Raw genomic sequence first — 24632 nt, forward strand, 5'->3', positions numbered from 1 at the left:
TTATATTAAAGATGCACAAATTTTTATATTAGCAATTGCTGTGGTAGAAGAGACATGAGTGTTTTATGACATATTGTTTGTATAGTTTATGTTTTTTTTTTTGTGGTACGCGGGCCTCTCACTGTTGTGGCCTCTCCCGCTGTGGAGCACAGGCTCCGGACGCGCAGGCTCAGCGGCCATGGCTCACGGTCCCAGCCGCTCCGTGGCACGTGGGATCTTCCCGGACTGGGGCACGAACCCGTGTCCCCTGCATCAGCAGGCGGACTCTCAACCACTGCAACACCAGGGAAGCCCGAGATTATGGTTTTTAAAATACTAAATTTGAAATCAGAAGGCAGAAAATTCATATGAATGAATTGTTCTTTGTGATTTTGTATGTCTTATAATACCTTTTGTTTTTAAAGCAATATAATTGCCCCTTGAATCGGTTTGAATTTATTGCAAAATAGCTTGGTACTTTAATATTTTTCCTTGTAAGATTATTGATAAAAATATAAAGTAGAGGAGACTTCTAAAAATTCTGAGAGTTTTAGATTTGACTTTCGACTTTTAGATGACATTTTGGTCATAATGTCATGGTTCTTGCTACATTATCATGCAAATTACTTCTTTACCTTTAGAATGGATTTTGCCATCAGTAAACTGAAGAAAACTGGTAATCAGACTGGACTCTATGTACTTCGATGCAGTCCTAAGGACTTTAATAAATATTTTCTGACTTTTGCTGTTGAGGTTAGTATGTCACACTAATTAATGGTAACATCTTTATTTAGTGCATATAATTTCCCTTTTGTAATATCTACCATATTTCCTTTTTAATACTCAGAATGATGGCTTTGGATATGATGGCTTTGGATATGATAACTAGCAATTAAGTAAACTTAATTTACCTCAGCTATTCTTCATAAACAAGATATAATTTCTAGGACTTATGTTAAAAATTATTTGTAATATCTTACTATCTTCTGGAATTTGTTTTTTTGATGTTTGGGTGTTACCAGTGTGTTAACTTTCATCAAGTCTCTTGAAGTTTCTTTTTTCACAAAAATGCATATCTTTACCAAAACATGTAGAACTAAATAAATCAGAAGTAAACTTTCCTTTTACAGATAATGGTTATAGGATTAGAGTGAAATAGGGTAATAACAAAGAAAGAGACATTATTGCACTTTTAACTAGTGGTTTTCCAATATTAAGAATAATGATCTACAATGTATGTTTTAAATGTAAAACTGCAAGGAAATCTCACTGTTAATACAGATCATTTTGGATCTCAGCTAAGATTGTTTACTATCCAAAATTATCTAAAAAGATACTATCACTTATAAGGCAGTTTCATGGTATAAATCTTGAGAAACTTTGTAGCTGCTTACAAAATTTATCTTTTTAAAATTAGAGAATGTAAGGATTGTGTTTTTAATTTTTATAAAAAGCAGTCATCTTATATTTAGCATATGTAAAGTGGAGTAATTGTCCATAAATACAATACATAAAGTAGGTTGCTCCATGACTTTAACATTGTAAAATACTGATAATCTATCCTAATTTCACAGTATCTTTACTGTCATATATGACAGTCTATTATATTCAATTATCATATCAAAATGCATATATTTTTTATATTTACTGTATTTGCCCAGCATAATATGAGGGCTAAATATCAGGGAGTCTATGCTATAACTCTGCTTCAAGAAATTTATCTTTTGGAAAAACAAAAATAAAGTATACCAGAAAATACTAAATCGAGTATTGTTTATTACCCAGTATATCCAGTGTAAGCAAATATTGACAATAAGAGAAGGGATTACAATTATTAAGAAAGGTCCTTTGGAGTAGGAAGCACTTGAGACTGACTGGAGATAATGAGTCAATTTTATAAAAGTGGTTCTAAGTCAGTTGAATATGTTTATAAGAAGCAGTTCAAAAAATAGATGGTTGAGCAAGTTCATAATAGAGCACATAAGACAAACATTGAAAAACTGAAAAATATTAAAATTGCCATGTTAGACATCATTAACAAATACAGTAGAGGCACAACAGGTAGTCACCTTTGCTTATGGAATGGGGTCAGAGTTAGGGAGGACTTCACAGAAAAAGTGGAAATTGAACTGAGTTTTAAGGATTGAATAAAAAGTACATTGCTCAAAAGGAAAGGATGTACATTCTGTAGAGAGACAGCACGTACAGTTATCAAGGCATGAAACGTCATGGCATTTGCTTGAAAAATTTTAGGTCACCTAATGTAGCTAGAGCATGGGTTGTGGAAGGCCTTATATGCTAAAATAGTTTTAGACTTTATTCTGTAAATGGTGGAATGCTGTTAAGGATGGTATTATTATTGTTTATTATTATTGCTTTCTTCCTTGCCTTTCAATAAAATAACTTTTAAGCCATTTCTGTAGGCTAGGCAGTTGTAATTAGATGCCTTTTTGAGGAACCAAACACCTCTCTCACCTTATGCTGGTATTCATGGTTCAAATGTCTAAATGTTCTTTTGGTTGTTTTGTGATATCATTTTTGTCACAGTAATCACTATTATGACCGTTGAGATTTTTCCTTCCCTCTCTTTATAATTAAACTTACATAGAGAGAAAACGTCATTGAATATAAGCACTGTTTGATTACAAAAAATGAGAATGGAGAATACAACCTCACTGGTACTAAGAAGAACTTCAGTAATCTTAAAGATCTTTTGAATTGCTATCAGATGGAAACTGTTCGCTCAGACAGTATAATTTTCCAGTTTACTAAATGCTGTCCCCCAAAGCCAAAAGGTAAAATAGATTTCTAGTTATTTTTAAAATATTGGCCATGGATGGTGTATATGGTGGGAGCTATTTTCAGCATGTTGATTTCAAAAGAAATAGGAAAGAGGAAGCTCCAAAAACAAATTAATTTTTTCCTGATATGTTGTACAGGCATCCTCTAATAGAATTGTTCAGTTTGGTTTGTGTTTTCTAGAAGTGACTTAAAGTTTTGTAATTCTAAAATGTACTTAAAAAAAATAATTTCATGGTATCAATAAGTCACTTATTTATTGAACTGAAAGACCTCAGTACCAAATTCTCATATGTTATTCTAAGTAAAAACTTTCAGATTCTTTTAGAATTTTAATTTCTTTTAAATTATCTTTTAAAATAAAAATAGTAAGGTTGGAAATCCTTTAAAGTAACAGGCATATTAAAATTATTATTAAAGTTCCTGAAAAATTATACTAGTTAAGGAAGGGATTATAATTTTGAATATATAAAATAACTGGTTAGAGTACATCAAAGTTCAATGAATAAACTCCTAAAATAATTTTCTATGAAAAAAAATGAACAATAAGAGGCTGTTAAGCATTTCTTGTATATAGAACACATTTTATTTTATCCCTTTGGAGCAATTTATATCCTCAGTGTGTTTTGATTTTATATATATATATATTTTTTCATTCATTCTGTCCTTTTTTTTAAACAGATAAATCAAACCTTCTAGTCTTCAGAACCAATGGTATTTCTGATGTACCAACCTCACCAACATTACAGAGGCATAATAATGTGAACCAAATGGTGTTCCACAAAATCAGAAATGAAGATCTGATATTTGTAAGTCATTAGATGCTGATTATTGTCTTTTTGTCTTTTTAAAACAACAACTGTTTTCTTCATTTTCTAACCCACATTACATTCATATGACATTTGGAACTCTTTTATTATAACCTATGTTATAAAAATTTTATAGCAGTTCACATATTTTTATTTCTTGTGAAAATGTGATACCGAACTTAAGTTAATTATTTTAAGAATGGAATTGTATTCTCTTTTCAGGAATTAAAAAAATTTTTAATAAATTAAAAATTAAAAGTCTTCCTCTAAAAAAGTATCTTAATTCTCAAGTTCTCAAGAAAGTAAGGGAAGTTCAAAGAAGGTACTGAAAACAAAGTAGTACATAAGAGCTGATGTTTGGCCACAGAACATTTTGGGGGATCAGGATTACCAGGTCCCTCACGTAAATACATCCTCAGTGAAAAATATTTGGATTGTGAAAAATTCACCTGCTAGCAAAAAGAGAAGAGTGTTGTATGTTTTAGTTGAGCTCTTAGTTATGAAAAAGTCTGTCCTGAGAATTTGTAATTATAAACTTTTGAGTTTGGGTTTCTTTATATCACCTGCATGGTTTGAGAAACCCTAAGCCAATAAATTAAATTAACAAGTGGTATTCCCCGAGTAACACCCTGTGGTGGTTGGCAGAGCAAATATAAAATCTTTTTGGAAGAATATACTCTTAATCTAGGCCACCGAAGATTCCCAGTTAAAATGACTCCAAACATGAGCTTTTAATTGAAAATTTTAAAACATACAGAGAAATAATTCCGGATTAAGCAAGAGTCAGAAGACCGACAAATATCAAATTATACTTCAAGAGCTTCATATAACAGACTTTTCAGATAGAGATTATAAAATACATATATATATGTGTGTGTGTGTGTGTGTATATGTGTGTGTGTGTGTATATATATATATATATATATATGTTTAAAAATAAAAAAGGAGTTGAAAACATGGGAAAAACCAAGACATCAAAACAGCCCAAAAAGATTTGGTGGGGGGGGAAGTATAGAAATGAAAAATACACTCATTGACATTAAAAAAATGAACAAATTAAAAAGCAGTTACTCATAGTTGAAGAGAAAACTAGTGAATTGAAAGTTAGATCTGAAAATTATTCAAAGGCAGCAGAGAGGGAGAAAGAAATGGAAGTTATGAAACAGAACTTAAGGGACATGGAGAGTAGAATGAGCAAAACCAACTAATGTCTGAGTTCCTTAAGGAGACAATAGATAGAATTATCCAGAATTATAAAGATATGAATCCTTATGTGAGTAACAAGAAGCAGAGAGTTGCCAGGTAACCTGACTAACGTTACAAAACTAATAATAATAGATTGCAGGCAGCCCTGCTTCAGAGTGCAGTCTTTCAACAATTATTCTGTAAAGATATGCAAGAAGTACTAGTGGATTTTTTAAGACTGTTTGTCATTGAACATATTTCCTTATTCCCACTTCTTTCTCCATCTTTATTCATTCTTTCTTTCCATTTTTTCTGTTAAAGCATGAAAGCCTTGGCCAAGGAACTTTTACCAAAATTTTTAAAGGTGTAAGAAGAGAAGTAGGAGACTATGGTCAACTGCATGAAACAGAAGTTCTTTTAAAAGTTCTGGATAAAGCACATAGAAACTATTCAGAGGTTTGTATATTCCTTTTGTAGTTCATGTAGTTTATGATATTTAAAGATATGCTCTCATATGTACACAACACATTGATGTATGCAGCTTTTCAAAATTGTAATTTTTATAAGTATATATGTCAAGAACCTTTCTGAGGATGTATTCTGGTGGGTCTAAAAAAATATGGAATTTTTTCGTAATAACTAATTTCCAAACTAAATATTAAGCATTGTGTTATGTGTATTATTACATCTTTGTATATACTAAAGCAGTGGCTTTTAAATTTGGCTCCCCAGAGCTTCATGGGTTCCACAGGTTTCCTCTATAATTTCGCCTACTTAAAAAAAAGTTTGAAAGGCAGTGTACGTGAGGAGCACTCTAGGTGAAATGTTGTTACCTCTGGGCATCATCCAAAGATGCTAGCCAACAGAAACCCAGCTGCCAGTTGCCAAAGTCCTTAGTATAGTAAGATATCACCAAACATGATGTAACAAACATTTATGATACTTAAAATGTCTTAAAGGATGTTAGTAGAAGATAATGTGAAACATAGAAGCCGAAGAGTTGTTCTAATCCAGAACACCACAGTGTTGGTGATTGTGATCTTCAACAGCCATACCCAGAAGTTCAAGGCAAAGTTTAGTTGAGTTGGAGTGATGTTAATACCATGCCAGTTTCCTGACATAGTTGTTACACTATTTTATCTGCACAGCGATCATTCTTAATTTTTTAGGAAGTGTTACTTGAAGCTCCCATCCATTTACTGCAGTCCCACATCACTGTCTTTGGTGTCTGTCTCTGTTCGTACCTCTGTTCTCTATTCTAGGTGCTATGGGTCTAAGCCTGTTAATCTTGCATGATTCATGTTGCTCTGTACCAACCACTATTGTTCTTTCACATTGCTGTCCGCTTGAACCAAGCTTACTCAAGGTTTTCCTGAGAATGAATTCTAACATCAAGGTTGATGGCAGTTGTAACTCCATCTGAAGGGACCAAAGCACATTGTAACCTTATCTATAGTCCTGCTAATAGGAGAAAGTGCATTTCTCTTATGGCAGAGAGAATCTTTCTGAATTATGAATGCTTTTAGACACAAAAAATAATTCTTTTGCATCTTTTGTATATTTTTCTTTTCCTTAGTCTTTCTTTGAAGCAGCAAGCATGATGAGCCAGCTTTCTCACAAACATCTGGTTTTAAATTATGGAGTATGTGTCTGTGGAGAGGAGAGTAAGTAAAACGACTGGCTTCCTTATGTTAATGTTATGCCTTTCTCAGAACATCCATTTTTATTTATATAGAAAATTCAATTTCAGGTTAATAGATATCAATATAAACTATAACAGGAATTAAATATTGTTGAAACCAAAAACACTGTGGAACTGTTCAGTTATATCTTCTTATAAAGGAAACCAATGAATGAAATTAAAATGCAGTAAACAGTTTAATATGGCTTATGTTAAAATGCCAGAACAGTACAGTATTATAGTAAACAAAAGCAACCTTTTCTGTTAACCATAGCAATACAGATTATGGCTGGTTCAACATAACATTGTAATAACTGGCCATTTCAGTACAGATCTCTTTGAAATTATTAAGACAAAGCATATAAATGTTAGATTGAATTGTAATGGAACTGACTGAAATGATTGGATGTTGATATAGATATAATTTATGGCTAAATTTAAACTGTTCATAAAAACCCTCAAAAGTTTACATTCAGAAATTACTTATGTAATTAATTTCCCATTTTCCATTAGTAATGTGATTAAATATGCATCCATACTTATATAACATTTTTTCATGTTTTTGAAAGTTGATAGTCTTTTCAGAGGCAGTGGTTTTCAAATCTGTTCTGTAGAGGTATCTCAGGGGACTGATGAAATGGGAGTAAATCTAAATGCAGAGTGGAGAGTTCTGCCTCTCACCGCCAACTAAAGTGGTTCTGTATTTCTCTTTTTTATTTATTGATGTTTCCCATAAATTTTCATCTAGGGGAAAAAAAGAATATACTTCTTTACAAAGTTTGAAAACAATGTTTTAGAGCAAATAATCCCAGATCTTACATTTGCTTTTATACTTATTTCATTGATTCTGTGATACCTTTTTTTCACATTAAAAATATCTGAAATTAGGAAGTGTGATATAATTGATGGCATTTCATAATTTAATTGGCAATTTTTAAAATTTTATGACACATAATAATGGGACATATGACAGTCAGTGGTATCTGTGAAATATAGTAGGTCTTACATGCCACATAAAAAAGTTTTACTAAGCTCTTGCTCATTGTAACTCTTAGATCTTTTTTTTGACACTTGCCCTGATGTAAATTTCCCTGCAGTCAGTTCTTTATTATTGACATGTTGACTGTTCTCCAAATTAACTATAGGCATAAAAACTTTCATAACATTTGTTTTAGTTACCCAGCAAGGTCCTAAGGTAGTCTTGTCACCAAAAGTTGTTGTATATCATATGAAAACTAATTTTAATATTAGATGAAGCGGAATCACAATTTGGGATTCAATCTACATACATCTACATATTATTATACATAATGTACAATTATATATAAATTGTGTTTATATGTAATTGTTTAGACTTTACCTCTTTCTGTTGTGAATAAACTAAAACCCCAATATACATTTTATATAGCTGTTAACCTTTCTTTAAATTAGTGAATTTTACGTAGTTTAATCTCTTTACCTATATCATCACATATAACTATAAATATAATTATAAAAGTTTAAAATTATATATATTTTACTGTACTGTACGTGAGCCTTATTATTATCATTATATTTTAATGCAGATATTCTGGTTCAGGAGTTTGTAAAATTTGGATCACTAGATATATATCTGAAAAAGAATAAAAATTCTATAAATATATTATGGAAACTTGAAGTGGCTAAACAGCTGGCATGGGCCATGCATTTTCTAGTAAGTAATTATTATATTCTTTTGTCAACTTACTGTTTTAGATTATGAAGCAATGTGAAAGGATCTTGACGTGGGACCAAGAAATAAATCTGTAAATGGATGCCGAGTCATTTAAAATAATCTGTGTTAGTTGATGAAAGGGATTATTTTAGGCGTATATTTATGTGAAATCAATTTTGAAAGAAATAGTTTTGTCATCCCATCAATCTCTTAGAACTGCTGATAGACAGTCTGTAGTTTGTGTATCTTGGCTTCAGAGAATTTAACGAAAAATTATCAAAAAAATGTTGTGCTAACTATGAATAGCAAAAAATCCCTGCAGAAAATACCTTGTTATGGTATTTGTGGGTAATTGGACATTATGTCCATTGAGAAAGCAGTTTTGCCAGAGAAGCAGAATACCAGAGGGCCAGCTAGTGATCAGATCCTTAAGAATGCACCTACTGAACAGAAACAGTATTTCTTGCTGTTAACTACCACCTACAAATATATACTATTTAAAATCTCAGCTTAATAAAGTGAACTGGCATTAAGTAGTTTTAAAAAGTATTCGTGGGACTTCCCTGGTGGCGCAGTGGTTGAGAACCCGCCTGCCAATGCAGGGAACATGGGTTCGATCCCTGGTCTAGGAAGATCCCACATGCCCCGCAGAGCAGCTAAGCCCATGCCACACAACTACTGAGCCTGCGCTCTAGAGCCCGTGAGCCACAACTACTGAGCCCATGTGCCACAACTACTGAAACCTGTGCGCCTAGAGCCTGTGCTCTGCAACAAGAGACGCCACCGCAATGAGAAGCCCACTTACTGCAATGAAGAGTAGCCCCCGCTCGCTGCAACTAGAGAAAAGCCTGCGCGCAGCAACGAAGACCCAATGCAGCCAAAAATGAATAATAAATAAATAAATTATTTTTTTTTAAGTATTTGTTTCTTCGTGGGTATAGAGCATTGTTTCACTTAAAATGTAAAACACAAAGCACGGTGATGCCATAAAATTTCGTTTTATTTTCTCAAAGTGCGCCTCCAATTAATGTTTATTAATACTGTTTTCTTATTTTTACTTTTTAAATCCATTTTGGGGTCTTGGACATATTAAGTGCTCAAATTATTTGTGGATTAATATTTGAATGTATATGCATTTAACTTTAATAGGAAGAAAAAACCCTTATTCATGGGAATGTGTGCACCAAAAATATTCTTCTTATCAGAGAAGAAGACAGGAAGACAGGAAATCCTCCTTTCATCAAACTTAGTGATCCTGGCATTAGTATTACAGTTTTGCCAAAGGACAGTAAGTTCTACAAGGATCGAATTTAACTTTATTAAGCTTTGCTTAGAAAGAGGCATAAAGATCAGACTGTTAATTTTTCTCAAATTCTATTTTATTGACATGTTCTTGATTAATAATAAAATTTAGTTACCATTTTTAGCAATCTAAATTAAGTTATAGTTACATCCTAGTCTCTGTTTCTCCTTTCTTATAAGCATGTTTCTATGTACTGTAAGATGATTTTTTTAAAACAGTGTTAATCCCTAATTATATATGGAATATTGGATTTTATCCAGTTTTATTGTGAAATTTTTAAGTATCATTCTTTGAGCCACAAGTAAATTCTTCTAAATTTTTCTTCTCTTTAGTCGTTAAATAAAAATTTGAGAAGATATATTATCAAGTTTGAATTTTTTATTTAGTTTAATTATTCAGCTAATTTATGACTTCTTAGAACTTTTGTGTTGATAACCTTCTCCTTAACAAAATTAATTAAAGTAAAAAATTCAGTCAGATAATTGAGAGGCATTTTTTTGATCCAAATAGTATTGTAATTGTATTTCATTACATTAGCTAATTTCTCTAATTGAATGTCTAAACTTAGAATCCAAAGTTATCAACTTTTGTACACTGATGCATGGTTTCCTATTTCAGCCAGTAGTACTTAAACTTGGTGCCTTTTTATGAAGTGAAGACAGAGACTGTAGGGCAGAAAATGTTATAGGATCTTAGTTAGATCTGATACTCAGGGGGACTTTACCCTTTGGAATGGGATGTGAAGAAAGAGAATATATATTCATATGGTGAAGGAGAAAGGACTCTGTACTCTCTTAATTATACAGCAAAAATTATTAACATATATAAGAATTTTTTAATTGTGGGAACTCTTTAACCATACTTTGTTCCTATCATTTGAAAGTTCTGCAGGAGAGAATACCATGGGTACCACCTGAATGCATTGAAAATCCTAAAAATCTAAATTTGGCAACAGACAAATGGAGTTTTGGTACCACTTTGTGGGAAATCTGCAGTGGAGGAGATAAGCCCCTGAGTGCTTTGGATTCTCAAAGAGTAAGTTCATGTAAACGGTGAAGTTGGAATTACCTTGTGATCCCTGATATTTTTTGCACATGATTTGATATTCTTTAGCCCATTTTATATAAAAAAGGTTGATACGGCATTTATAATTTATTATCAACATGTGGTTCTTTAATTATAGAAACTACAGTTTTATGAAAATAGGCACCAGCTTCCTGCACCAAAGTGGACAGAATTAGCAAATCTTATTAATAATTGTATGGATTACGAACCAGATTTTAGACCTTCTTTCAGAGCCATCATACGAGATCTTAATAGTTTGTTTACTCCAGGTACGTACTGATGGAGCAATCTTAATGAGTCTCCAGCTATCTTTCTATCTTTGTTATATTTAATAAATCCTTACTAATTTTGTAATCCCCTCTGGAAAGTTCCCTGATATCTTTTTGACCCTCTTAATTTCTTACGTTCATTTGACTTTTCCTACTTTATACATTTTCTGGTCTCACTGATTGTGAAGTATTTCCATTTTTAAAAAAGGCTTTTTCCCTTTTAATAACCTCATTTTAGTTTGCCAGTTAATGAGTAGTAAACTATAGAAGTTTATTTGACTTATTTGACTTTTTAAAAACAATTCTTTGTTTTTTAACTAGTTCTCATATATTCTGTAATTGATTAATTTTGTAAACATGAGGTAGATTTGTTTTTGTTTGTCCTCTCCTCCTTTAAAATACATAGCTAAATATACATGTGTCTGACCTATAAGTATTTCCTGTTCCAATATTATTTACTCTTCTCACCACAAAAATCGGCATATAATCTTACTTTATAACTATTAAAACTACCTATTTTGGAAAGTATTCATTTATCCTTTGCAAAAATCTTTACTGAAAACATGTTAGATTATGGTTATAATTCAAGGCTTCCATTAACATAATCAAAACTATTAGAGTTGCCCTGTATTGATTTGTATTTAGTATTTCTAACTCATTCTGATTATTTTGGTCAGCTTGAATATGTATTATTTTAACCTAGAGAATGGATTTGCCAGGTTATGGTAGAAATATTCTTTATTTCTCCAGATTACGAACTATTAACAGAAAATGACATGTTACCTAATATGAGAATAGGTGCCCTAGGGTTTTCTGGTGCTTTTGAAGACCGAGACCCTACACAATTTGAAGAGAGACACTTGAAATTTCTACAGCAACTTGGCAAGGTAAGATGTCAGAAGATTTTTAAATAGTTGAAATATAATCGTAAAACATTTTATTTAGGGAAAAAAAGGCTTAAGAGATTCTCTAAAGTTCACTTTCCACAAAATTTTAAAGACTGTTTGTATAACCAACAAGGATCTACTCTATACCACAGGGAACTCTGCTCAATATTATGTAACAAGCTAAATGGGAAAATAATTTGAAAAAGAACAGATACATGTATATGTATAACTGAATCACTTTACACCTGAAACTAACAAACATTGTTAATCAACTATACTCCAATATAAAATAAAAAGTTAAAACAAAGTGTTTGTAGAAAAAAGGTTTAGTTGTCAGATGTTGAAGAAATGCTGTGTTAAATAAACAGCTGTCTTTACTGAAGAACTTCTCAGAACCTTTAACATGTACTGTGCATTGAACATTTTCAAGAGATGGATAAATTAGGCAGTATTTTCCCCAATTAATTTGACCATGAGACTCTTGGTAGAGGGCGCTTTGGTTATGAGATACAGAAAGGAACAATTGATTAAGCCTCTCCACCGATGTCCTTTTTCAGTCATCTCAGAGAGAAATAATTAATCTGCTTGTTCAGAGTCTAGATGTTGACTGGACCATGTTTACTAGCAGACAGTCTCTCCCTGCTGAAAGGTCACACAGTCATGCATAGCCTGACATATTTTAAGTAAGACCAAGAAAACCTTAGTTCTTAGCAGGTCCAATCATAGTGGTAAAGCCCTCTTTCTTCCTCTAAGCTTGCTAGTATAGGGCTCTGTACCATGTAGCTTTATGAACTGGATTTTGGCTTGGATGTATTATGAAGGCCTCACTTAGGTATTGAATCTAAACTAAATGTTCTGATCCAGCTTTACCAGAGCTAAACATTGGGTGTTATATTATGTATTGGCTTAGTTATATTAATACCTTGCTGTCATTCCTGGTTTGTAAAATAGTCTCAGGAATGTTTCAAAGTATGTAGCAATGACAAAAAAAAAAGTATGTATTTGGGTGTATTAGTTATCTATTGCTGTGCGACAGATCACCCTAAAACGTAACAGCTGAAAACAAAAAAGCATTTATTATCACACAGGTTAGGCGAGTCAGGAATCTGGGAGTAACTTAGCTGGGTGGTTATAGCTCAAGGTCTCTCACTAGACTGTAATCAAGGTGTCAGCCAGGTCTTGCAGTCTTCTCTGAAGGCTTGACTAGGGGAAGGCTTACTTCCAAGCTTACCACATGGCTATTGACAAGGCCTCAGAATATCTGCTTCCAAGCTCACTTACACGGGCCTCTCCACAGACTGCCTCACAACACGGGAGCTGAGAGCAAATACCCAAGATCGAAGCCATTGTGTTTTCATATCCTAATCTCAGGAGTGGCATCTTATCACTCCTGCCATATTCTGTTCATTAAAAATGAGTTAATAAATCCAGCCTACACTCAAGGGGAGGGGATTTTAAAAGAGCTTGAATGTCAGAATGTAGAGAACATTGGGAGATAATCACAGAAGCTGCCAACCACACAGGCTGACCTTGGCTTAAACAGCAGACATTTATTTCTCGTAATTCTAGAGGCTGAAAAGTCTAAGATCAAGGTTCCGGTAGGGTTCAGTTTCTGATGAGGGCTCTTTTCTTGGCTTGCACATGACCACCTTCTCACTGTGTCCTTATATGGCAGAGAGAACTGGTGTCTCTTCCTCTTCTTATAAAGGCACCAGCCCTACTGGATGAAGGACTCACCCTTATGACCTTATTTAATCTTTATCACCTCTTCACAGGCCTTATCTCCAAATACACTCACATTCAGGGTTAGGACTTTATCATATGAATTTGGGGGGATGGGCATGGACATTCAGTCTGTAACATACCCTTATTCCATATAGCTCACTGACAGTGACATCAAAGGCTATATTGTGAAGAAGAAAAGTTCTTCCTGGAAGTTAGTGATAGAAATTTAGGAATTCCCTGGCATGTCCCTTGGCTTATCTTAAAAATTAATGTTAATGATTTGTTTAAATGCTTTTTTGAAGTTTTTATATTTCAGCCTGTAATTCCTTTTGAAGAAATTAAATATTTAAGTTTACTACTCACCTATTGAAATATTATCTCCTTTTCTTGTTCTGAAAGTTGTTTAATGTGAGTTTCGAGATACATCTTCTAGCTGCTGAAAATTGCCTGTATAATCAGAATTTATTAGTACTTTTTCTAGAAAACTTGCGATTTCTATCTTAATGTGATGTATTATTTAGGGTAATTTTGGCAGTGTGGAGATGTGCCGGTATGACCCTCTACAAGACAACACTGGAGAGGTGGTGGCTGTGAAGAAGCTCCAGCACAGTACTGAAGAGCACCTCAGAGACTTTGAAAGGGAAATTGAAATCCTTAAATCCTTGCAACATGACAACATTGTAAAGTACAAGGGAGTGTGCTACAGTGCTGGTATGTTGCCCATTGATACCTTTTTTGAACTCAGGGTATGTCTTTGACATCCTGGGTAATATTGTAGAAACTTATAATGCCTCCAGATCTGGACTTAAAATATTCCAGTACCCAGAGAAAGAAGCATTCTGTATGACTGGAGATTGTACCTGGTGTTAGGAAGTCCTTGACTACTTGATTGATCATTCTCTTCACTGAGGATGGTGGTTACCATTCTTGCTTAAACTTACCAAGGGAATGTCATTTTTAAAGAAAGAAATTTTCTGTGAAAATATTATTTTTTTAAATTAGATGCTTTTTATTCAGTATAGATGAAGAGAAAGGAAGTTTTCTCATCAGCTTATTTTGGTTTGCATAATGGGTTACAGAAGATTAAAACATAACTATTTTTAAAACTTCTATTCAAATCTTTTTGATTCAAAAAGTCATTGTTCTTGGGCTTCTCTGGTGGCGCAGTGGTTGAGAGTCCGCCTGCCGATGCAAGGGACACGGGTTCGTGCCCCGGTCCGGGAAGATCCCACATGCCGCGGAGCGGCTGGGCCTGTGAGCCATGGCCGCTGAGCCTGCACGTCCGGAGCATGTGCTCCGCAATGGGAGAGGCCACAACAGCGAGAGGCCCACGTACTGCAAAAAAAAAAAAAAAAAAAGTCATTGTTCTTAACTACTACATCACCTTTAATTTTATAATCAGGTTTTGTCATCTTAGACTCAGATTTTTTTTTTTATTAATGACTCCAGGACTTCCCTGATGGCACAGTGGTTGAGAATCCACCTGCCAGTGCAGGGGACGTGGGTTCGATACCTGGTCCAGGATGATCCCACATGCTGCGGAGCACCTAAACCCGTTTACCACAACTACTGAGCCTGTGCTTTAGAGTCCGTGAGCCACAACTACTGAGCCCACACACCACAACTACTGAAGCCTGCACACCTAAAGCCCGTGCTCCGCAACAAGAGAAGCCACCACAGTGAGAAGCCCATGCACTGCAACGAAGAGTAGCCCCCGCTCACTGCAACTAGAGAAAGCCCCTACGCAGCAATGAAGACCCAATGCAGCCAAAAAAAAAAAAAAACCTCCAGTCATGCTTTATTATTATTTTTTTTTTAGGTTGCACTGGGTGTTAGTTGCGGCTCCAGGGCTCCTTAGTTGTGGCACACAGGCTCCTTAGTTGTGGCATGCTAACTCTTAGTTGCAGCATGCATATGGGATCTAGTTCCCTGACCAGGGATCAGACCCGGGCCCCCTGCATTGGGAGTGTGGAATCTTATCCAGTGCACCACAAGGGAAGTCTCTTAGACTCAGATTTTATATATCTTTTAAGTCTTTTTTTTTTTTTTTGCGGTACGCGGGCCTCTCACTGTTGTGGCCTCTCCTGTTGCGGAGCACAGGCTCCGGACGCACAGGCTCAGCAGCCATGGCTCACGGGCACAGCCACTCCGCAGCATGTGGGATCTTCCCGGACCGGGGCACGAACCTGTGTCCCCTGCATTGGCAGGCGGACTCTCAACCACTGCGCTACCAGGGAAGCCCTTTATGTCATTTTTATACGGTTGTTTTCTAATAGTTCATCAGTAAAGTATAGCAGAGTAAAACGTTACGTTCTCATTTGTGTGTTAATAGGCCGGCGTAATCTAAGATTAATTATGGAATATTTACCATATGGAAGTTTACGAGACTATCTCCAAAAACATAAAGAACGGATAGATCATAAAAAACTTCTTCAGTACACATCTCAGATATGCAAGGTACCTAATATCCTGGCTGTTTGTTGTAGATGAAGAGAATATGTTGAAGTAATTATTAAGAAATCCTCTAAGGTTTTTCTTAGATAATTAAGGGAGTAGAAAGATACAAGACTATTTAAATTGTTTATGTTTATAAAGCTAGCTGAAAGAAAAATGTTATTTTATTCATAGGGTATGGAGTATCTTGGTACAAAAAGGTATATCCACAGGGATCTGGCAACGAGGAATATATTGGTGGAGAATGAAAACAGAGTTAAAATAGGAGATTTCGGCTTAACCAAAGTGTTGCCACAAGGCAAAGAATACTACAAAGTGAAAGAACCTGGTGAAAGTCCCATATTCTGGTGAGTATATTTTAGTACAGTAAAATGAAGTTTTGGAGCACAAACTTCAAACTTTATTTTTACTATTAATAGTTTGTCATTTATATATTTATAGTAATAATCAATGAAGTTATTTCCTATGTTTTCCTCTGGGAATTTTATGGTTTTAGGTCATACATTCAAGTCTTTAATCTATTTTGAGTTAATTTTTGTATGTGGTATAAAATAGTGGTCTAATTTCATTCTTTTGCACATGTCTGTCCAGTTTTCCCAACACCCTTTATTGAAGAGACTGTCCTTTCTCCATTGTATGTTCTTTGCTCCTTTATTGTAATTTAATTGTCCATATATATATGGGTTTATTTCTGGGCTCTCAATTCTGTTTGGTTGATCTGGGTGTCTGTTTTTATGCCAGTACCAACCTGTTTTGATCACTGTGGCTTTGTAGCATATCTTGAAATCAGGGAGCATGCTACCTCCAGCTTTGTTCTTCTTTCTCAAGGTTGTTCCCTTTCTCAAGGGATCTTTTGTGGTTTCGTACAAATTTTAGAATTTGTTCTAGTTCTGTGAAATATGTCGTTGGAATTTTGATAAGAATTGCATTAAATCTGTAGATTGCTTTGGGTAGTATGGACATTTTAACAATATTAAGTCTTCCAATCCATGAGCATGGACTGTCTTCCCATTTAATTGTGCCTTCTTTGATTTCTTTTATCAGTGTCTTAAACAGTTTTCACTGTACAGGTCATTCACCTCCTTGGTTGAATTTATTCCTAGGTATTTTATTCTTTTTGATACAGTGGTAAATGGGATTGCTTTAATTTCTCTTTCTGTTAGTTTGCTATTAGTGTATAGAAATGTCACTGGCTTGTGTATATTGATTTTTTTGTTTTTGGTATCCTGTGACTTTACTGAATTTATTAGTTCTAAAAGTTTTGTTTTTTTTAATTTCGTGGAGTCTTTAGGGTTTTCTCTATATAGTATAATGCCATCTGCAAAGAGTGACAGTTTTACTTCCTCCTTTCCAATTTGGATGCCTTTTCTTTCTTTTTCTTGCTTAATTGCTGTGACTAGAATTTCCAATACTGTGTTGAATAAAAGTGGTGAGAGTGGGCATCCTTGTCTTGTTTCTGATCTTAGAGGAAAGGCTTTCAGGTTTTCATTGTTGAGTATGATGTTAACTGTGTGTTTGTCATATATGGCCTTTATTATGTTGAGGTAGGTTCCCTCTATACCCACTTTGTTGAGAGTTTTGATCATAAGTGGATGTTAGAATCTTATCAGTTGCTTTTTCTGCATCTGTTGAGACAATCATATGGTATTTATCCTTCATTTTGTTCATGCAGATGTTGAACCATCCTTACAGCCTTGGAATAAATCCCACTTGATCATGGGATATGATCCTTTTGATGTATTGTTGAATTCAGTTTGCTAATATTTTGTTGAGGATTTTTGCATCTATATTCATCCAGGTATTGGCCTGTAATTTATTTTTTTGCGGTGTCCTTGTCTGGTTTTGGTATTAGGGTAATGTTGGCCTCATAACATGTTTAGATGTGTTCCCTCCTCTTCAGTTTTTTTGGAAGAATTGAGAAGGAAAAGTATTGAATCTTATTTGAATGTTTGGAAGAATTCATCAGTGAAGCTGTCTGTTTCCTGGACTTGACGTTTGTTGGAAGTTTTTTGATTACTGACTCAGTCTCCTTACTATTCAGGACTATTCAGGCTTTCTATTTCTGTTTTCTTCACGATTCAGTCCTGGTAGATTATGTGTTTCAAGGAATTTGTTCTTTCTGGGTTGTTCACTTTGTTGGCATATAATTGTTTGTGGTATTCTCTTATTATCCTTCGTATTTCTGTGGTATCAGTTGTGACTTGTCCTCTTTCGTTTCTAATTTTATTTATTTGAGCCCTCTCCTTTTTTTTCTTGGTTAGTCTAGCTAAAGACTTCTTGATTTGTTTATCTTCTCAGAGAACCAGCTCTTGGTTTTATTGATCTGTTCTATTCTATTGTCTTTTTAGTCTCTATTTCTGCCCTCATCTTATTATTTCCTTCCTTCTGCTACCTTTGGGCTTTGGTCTTTTTCTAGTTCCTTTAGGTGCAAATTCAGGTTGTTTATTTGAGACTTTACTTGTTTCTTGAGGTAGGCCTGTATTGCTATGAACTTCCTTCCTAGAACCACTTTTGCTGCATTCCATAGATTTTGGTGTGCTTTATTTTTGTTTTTATTTGTCCCTAGGCTTTTTTTCTCCTTTGATTTCTTCATTGACCCATTAGTTGTTTAGTCGCATGTTGTTTAATCTTCTTGTTTTTGTGGTTTTCCAGTTTTCTTATTGTGATTCCTAGTTTCATACCATTATAGTTGGAAAACATGCTTGATATGATTTCAGTCTTCTTGAATTACTGGGACATGTTGTGGGCTAACACATGATCTATCCTGGAGAATGTTCCATGTGTACCTTAGAAGAATGTGTATTCTGCTGCTTCTGGATAGAGTATTCTGAACATATCTGTGAACTCCATCTTATCTAATGTGTCATTTAAGGCCAAATGTTTCCTTTTTGATTGATTTTTTTGTGAATTATCTATCCATTGCTGTAAGCGGGGTGTTAAAATCCCCTACTATTATTATACTGCTTTTAATTTCTCCCTTTAGGGCCAGTAATATTTGCTTTATATATTTTGGTGTTCCTACGTAGTGTGCATATATATTTATAAATGTTTTATCTTCTTGCTGGATTGACCCCTTTATCATTGTATAGTGCCTTTCTTTATCTTTTATTACAGGCTTTGTTTTAAAGTCTGTTTTATCTGCTGTGAGTATAGCTACACCAGCTTTCTTTTCATTACTTTTTCCTCACATCCAGTCTGTGTATGTCTTTACTTCTGAAATAAATCTCTAGGCAGCATATAGATGGGTCTTTTTTTTTTTAATCTATTCAGCCACTATATGTCTTTATATTGGCTAATTTAGTCCATTTACATTTAAAGTAATTGATAGGCATGTACTTATTGCCATTTTGTTTATTGTTTTCTGGCTGTTTTTATAGTTCCTCTCTGTTCCTTTCTTCTTTCTGTCTTCCCTTTGGTTTGCTGGATTTTTTACAGGCCAGTACCTGGATGAACATATATGCAAAAATCCCATGTGGTTTGCTGGATTTTTTTAATATTATGTTTAGATTCCATTCTCATTTTCTTTTCTGTGTGTACTGTAAGGTTTTTCTTTGTGGTTACTGTGGTGTTCACATATAACATTGTATGTATATAGCAGTGTCTTCTAAATTGATAACAACTTAAAATGTAAAGCAAAGCTTTACATTTTTACTCTCCCCCCTGCCACATTTTATATTTTTGATGATGCCTTTTTATTTTATTTTATTTATTTATTTATTTTGCAGTACGCGGGCCCCTCACTGTTGTGGCCTCTCCCGTTGCGGAGCACAGGCTCCAGACGTGCAGGCTCAGCGGCCATGGCGCACGGGCCCAGCCGCTCCGCGGCATGTGGGATCTTCCCAGACCGGGTGCGAACCCGTGTTCCCTGCATTGGCAGGCGGACTCTCAACCACTGCGCCACCAGGGAAGCCCTGATGATGCCTTTTGCATATTCTTATTTTATGCTTCCCTTAAGTATTACTGTAATTTGAGTTAACTTTACTACTTTTGTCTTCATACTTGCTTTATAAGTGACTGAGCCACTACCTTTACTATATGTTTTCCACTGAGATTTTTATTTTCATATATTTTCTTATTATTAATTAGTGCCATTTCTTTTTTAGCCTAGAGAAGTCCCTTTAACATTTCTTATAAGGCCAGTTTAGTGGTGATGAAATCCTTTAGCCTTTGCTTATTTGTAAAATTCTTCATCTCTTCTTCAGTTCTGATTGATGATCTTGACTGGTAGAATTGGTAGAGAATTCTTGGTTGGAAAGTTTTTCCTTTCAGCATTTTGAATAGGTCATCCACTTCTTTCTGGCTGATAAAGTTTCTGCTGAAAAATCTGCTGATTTAGGGATTTCCCTTGTACTTAATAGGTAGTGTTTTGGGGGTTTGGGGGGCTTTTTGTTTGTTTGTTTTTGCTGCTTTTAAGATTCTTTATCCTTAACTTTTACCATCTTAATTGTAATGTGTCTTGGTATGGTTCTCTCTGGGTTCATCTTACTTGGAACTTTCTGAAATTCTTAGACCCAGAATGTCTGCTTTCTTCCCCAGATTAGGGAAGTTTTCATTCATTATTTCTTCAAAATTTTCTGACCTTTTCTCTCTTTCTCTTTTCCTCTGGGACCTCTATAATGTGAATGCTGTTCTGCTTGATGTTGTTCCAGAAGTCCCTTAAGGTATATTCACTTTTTTAAATTCTTTTTTCATTTTGCAACTGTGTCTGGGTGATTTCTATTTGTTTCATTTTCCAGCTTGCTGATTCGTTCTTCTGCTTCATCAAGTCTTCTGTTGAAACCCTCAAGTGTATTTTTCAGTTCAGTTATAACTTCTATTTAGTACTTTCTTATATTTTCTACCTCTTTGTTTAAGTTCTTGCTGTGTTTATCCAATCTTCTTCTGAGTTCAATGAGCATTTTTATGACCATTGCTTTGAACTCTTTGTTGAGTGAGTTGCTTAGCTCCATTTCATTAATGTCTTTTGTCTTTTTCTTTGGTTTGGAACATATTCCTCTGCCTTCTCATGGTGCATAACTTTCTCTATTTGTCTAAATTCATTAGGTGAAACAGCTACCTCTTCCAGTCTTGTTCTTGTGTAGGAGATAATCCATAGGGCCCAGAAGCACAATCTCCCTGGCCACCAGACCCAGGCACTCACGGGTGTTCTTCACGTGGACTGTGCACACCTACAAGCTGTGGTGGGGCTGCTGCTATGATGTGGGATGTGTGGGATTTAGGGTGCTCACCTGCTGGTTGTAGTGAGCTGTTGCATAGTGTGGACTGGGTTTGAGGCACTTGCTCATCCCAGTTATGGTGCAGCTAGTGTGTGGGGAGGGTGGGGTATCGTGTGTTTGTCCAGCCCAATTGTGGTGTGACATCTGCACTGGGTAGGCAGGGCACTCAAGGTACTCGCTTTGCCTCAGTTGTGGTTCAGGGTGGGAGGAGCACACCTACTGGTGCTAGGAGGCTAGAAGAAGGGCACCAAAAATAGTGCCCACTAGCTGTATCACCAGCAAGTTAGAATGAGATTTGAAAGATGTCATCTACCAGTGCTTTTGTCTCCAGAGAAAGTCCTGTTAGGTTCCTGCCTCTCTAGCAGCTGCTCTAAGATCAGTAAGTAGGTCTCCCTCTCTTATGGTGTAGGTGTTTTCACACTGTTGCTTTTGTGCTGTTTCTCATGGTAGATGGGTCTGTGTGAGCTCTTTAAGAGTGGGTTCTTTGTTCCCTACAGTTATGTGGTTCTCCTGGACTTAATCCCCATTGATTTTCAAAAACAGATGTTTTAGGGGCTCGTGTTCCCAGTGCTGCACTCAAGGGTTGAGGTACATTATTTGGAGCTCAATCCCTTTACTCCTTCTTTTTTTTACTCCAAAAAGTTACATATTTTTGTTATCCTTCTGATTTGCTCCTGGGATGGGGTCCTGGGTGGGACTGTCTCTCTGCCTCTCCTGCCTGTTTCAATGAGTCTCTTTTATCTTTTGTTGTGGAGGTGCTGTTCATCTAGTTATCATACACTTTTCAGAGGAAAATTACTTCATGTGTAGCTGTAAATTTGATGTGTCTATGGGAGGAGGTGAGCTCAGAGTCTTCTTAGGCTGCCATCTTGAACCCCTTACACAGGAGAATGATTTATAATGTCATTGTGAATGTGTTTTAAAGAAGACTTCTTATGTTTTAGAGATGCATACTGGGATAGTTATGGTATGAAATATGGTTGAAATACTGTCATATCCAGAACTCATTTCATATAAATACTGTTGTGTGCAGGTCGGGAGTAGTAGATAAAACAAGGTGGGCAATGAATTTAGCTAAGTGACAGGTACATGGTTGTTCATTGTTCTCTAATTTGTATATGTTTGAAGTTTTTTATAATACTAAAAACATTTTAAAGGAATATCCTGATGATAATTATGAGCATTAGCATTATCTAATTATTTTTAGGGTTTAAGTGAAACTAGAAAATAAGACTTATCTAAACTTGACTGTCTTATTTTGGTCATGTCCCCAGTGATACATGAATTTCATTCTGTTTTTCCAGAATGAGAAATTAGAGAAGTTAAATGGAATTAACTAGCAATCCATAATGATTAGTTATATGGATTTCCAGTGATTTTGGCATACTTAGTGAATACAATTTAATAAATACTTATTAAGCACCTACATATAAAGCACCTACTGTGTTCCAAACATCATACAAGGAAATTGGAATAAGAAGATAGGATCAGCATCAGAAAAAAAAGAACTGTCCCTTACAAGGAAGGCTGAACTAAGTGGAAAAGTTTGATATGGCGTGGAAATTCAACTGACAGGTCCACTATCCATAATCCTTTGCCTTTTAAGGTCTCTTAGTTTAGGAAAAATCAAATGTGTAATCCAGTCATTGCAATGCAGTATGTAAGTGCAATAATGAAGAAGATGATGCAAAAACATTAGAGTGCAGTAATTCTGCTGAGGGTTTAAATTAATCAGAGAAAACCACAACTAAAAGATGACATTTCAACTATTGATTAATAGTTCACCAGATGGACAAGAGGAAGGGTATTCCATGAGGAGGATGACAAGAACAACAGGATAAGCAGGGTTGTAAGTGAATGGTGTTACCACAGAACAAACGGAATAATACTGCGTTCTGTGTGCCATGTTAGTGCGTTCAGACATTATTCATTAGACAGTGTGCAGGTGGGATATTAGAGGCTTTATCCAGGGATAATGGTGAGATTCGTATTTTAGGAAGATAGCTCTACTTTTGGTGGAGAACAGCAGTTCTCAAAGTTTGGGGACCTCTGGTACACCCTTTAGGGAGTCTGTGAGGTCAGAAGTATTTTTATAATAATACTAAGATGTTATTCCCCTTTTTCACTCTCATTTTACACATACAATGGAATACTACTCAGCCTTAAAAAATAATGAAATTTTGCCATTTGCAGCAACATGGATGGACTTAGAGGGTATTGTGCTGAGTGAACTAAGTCAGAGAAAGACAAATACTGTATGACACCACTTATATGTAGAATCTAAAAAATACAACAAACTAGTGAACATAACAAAAAAAGAAGCATACTTACAGATATAGAGAACAAACTAGTGGTTACCAGTAGGGAGGGGCAATATAGGGATGGAGGAATGGGAGGTACAAACCATTGGGTATAAGATAGGCCAGCAGTCCCCAACCTTTTTGGCACCAGGGACCGATTTCGTGGAAGACAGTTCTTCCACGGTGGGGGGAGGGCAGTGGATGGTTCAGGCAGTAATGGGAGCAATGGTGGGGATGGTTCAGGCAGTAACGCTAGTGATGGGGGATGGTGGGGAGCGGCAGATGAAGCTTCACTCACTCACCTGCCGCTCACCTCCTGGTGTGTGGCCCGGTTCCTAACAGCCTGCAGACCGGTAGTGGTCCACAGCCCGAGAGTTAGGGGCCCTTTGAGATAGGCTACAAGGATGTATTGTTCAACATGGGGAATATAACCAGTATTTTGTAATAACTGTAAATGAAGTATAACCTTTAAAAATTGTATAAAAACTTTTTAAAAAAAACCACTCACAGAAAATGTCTTCTATTAAACCAACATTAAACTTACAAAAACGTAAAACATACTACTCTAAATACAAAATTTTTTGTTTTGGAAAATAGTTATTTTTTTATAAAAATGTTATTTATGCTACATTACTGGGTTTATACTTTTACATTTCCTTAATTTTGAAATCTAATATGGTAAATATTGGTAAATACAACCCACATAAATGAAAGCTTTTGGGGCACTTCAATAACTTTTAAGAGTATAGGGGACTTCAGACCAGAAGTTTTGAGAACTAGAGGTATAGAGGGTACATTGTATTGAGAAGAGGCTAACAGCAGAGAGAAGACTAGTTAGGCAACTTTTGCAGGAATCTAGGTCATTGATTTTCAAACCCTTTGTGCATATATACCCATTGAAAGAATTATCAAAAGCTATATTCTTTCTGGCACATTTTTAAATTGATAGCTAATTTTTTCCTTTGTAAATTTAGATGGTTGTAAATAATATATTTTATAAAGTATTGTAAATAATGACATTGAAGTATGGTACATCAATCTTTTAAATGTATACAAGGAAATCCAGACACCACAGCAATTTGATACCCATTGTCACCCAATTAAAAATGTATAGGAACAGATGTTCTTCTTGATAGAAACTTTGCATTATTCCTTTTTCTTCTTAAAATTATATTTCCACTTCCCATCTCAAAATTTTGTATAATGTATTATATTTTGTACTTGGAAAATCTTTAGATTACCTATCTCCGTTGTAACCAAAATAAAT

At 35.1% G+C, this 24632-nt stretch overlaps 1 protein-coding gene across 6 annotated transcripts in view; it reads left to right on the plus strand.

Moving 5' to 3' along the window:
- Positions 1–24632, plus strand: part of LOC115863861 (tyrosine-protein kinase JAK2) — a 377772-nt gene that overhangs the window by 343200 nt on the left and 9940 nt on the right. For all 6 annotated transcript variants that reach the window (XM_060300897.2, XM_060300898.2, XM_060300896.2 and 3 more), the window contains 13 exons: positions 621–732; positions 2588–2774; positions 3460–3587; positions 5094–5228; positions 6349–6436; positions 8019–8146; positions 9296–9434; positions 10333–10484; positions 10633–10783; positions 11534–11670; positions 13917–14106; positions 15728–15852; positions 16024–16196. In XM_060300897.2, coding sequence (XP_060156880.1) covers positions 621–732; positions 2588–2774; positions 3460–3587; positions 5094–5228; positions 6349–6436; positions 8019–8146; positions 9296–9434; positions 10333–10484; positions 10633–10783; positions 11534–11670; positions 13917–14106; positions 15728–15852; positions 16024–16196 — 1845 coding nt within the window. The remainder of the gene's footprint in view (positions 1–620; positions 733–2587; positions 2775–3459; positions 3588–5093; positions 5229–6348; positions 6437–8018; positions 8147–9295; positions 9435–10332; positions 10485–10632; positions 10784–11533; positions 11671–13916; positions 14107–15727; positions 15853–16023; positions 16197–24632) is intronic.

This window comes from Globicephala melas, chromosome 6 (genome assembly GCF_963455315.2).
Source record: "Globicephala melas chromosome 6, mGloMel1.2, whole genome shotgun sequence".
Taxonomy (NCBI): Eukaryota; Metazoa; Chordata; class Mammalia; order Artiodactyla; family Delphinidae; genus Globicephala; species Globicephala melas.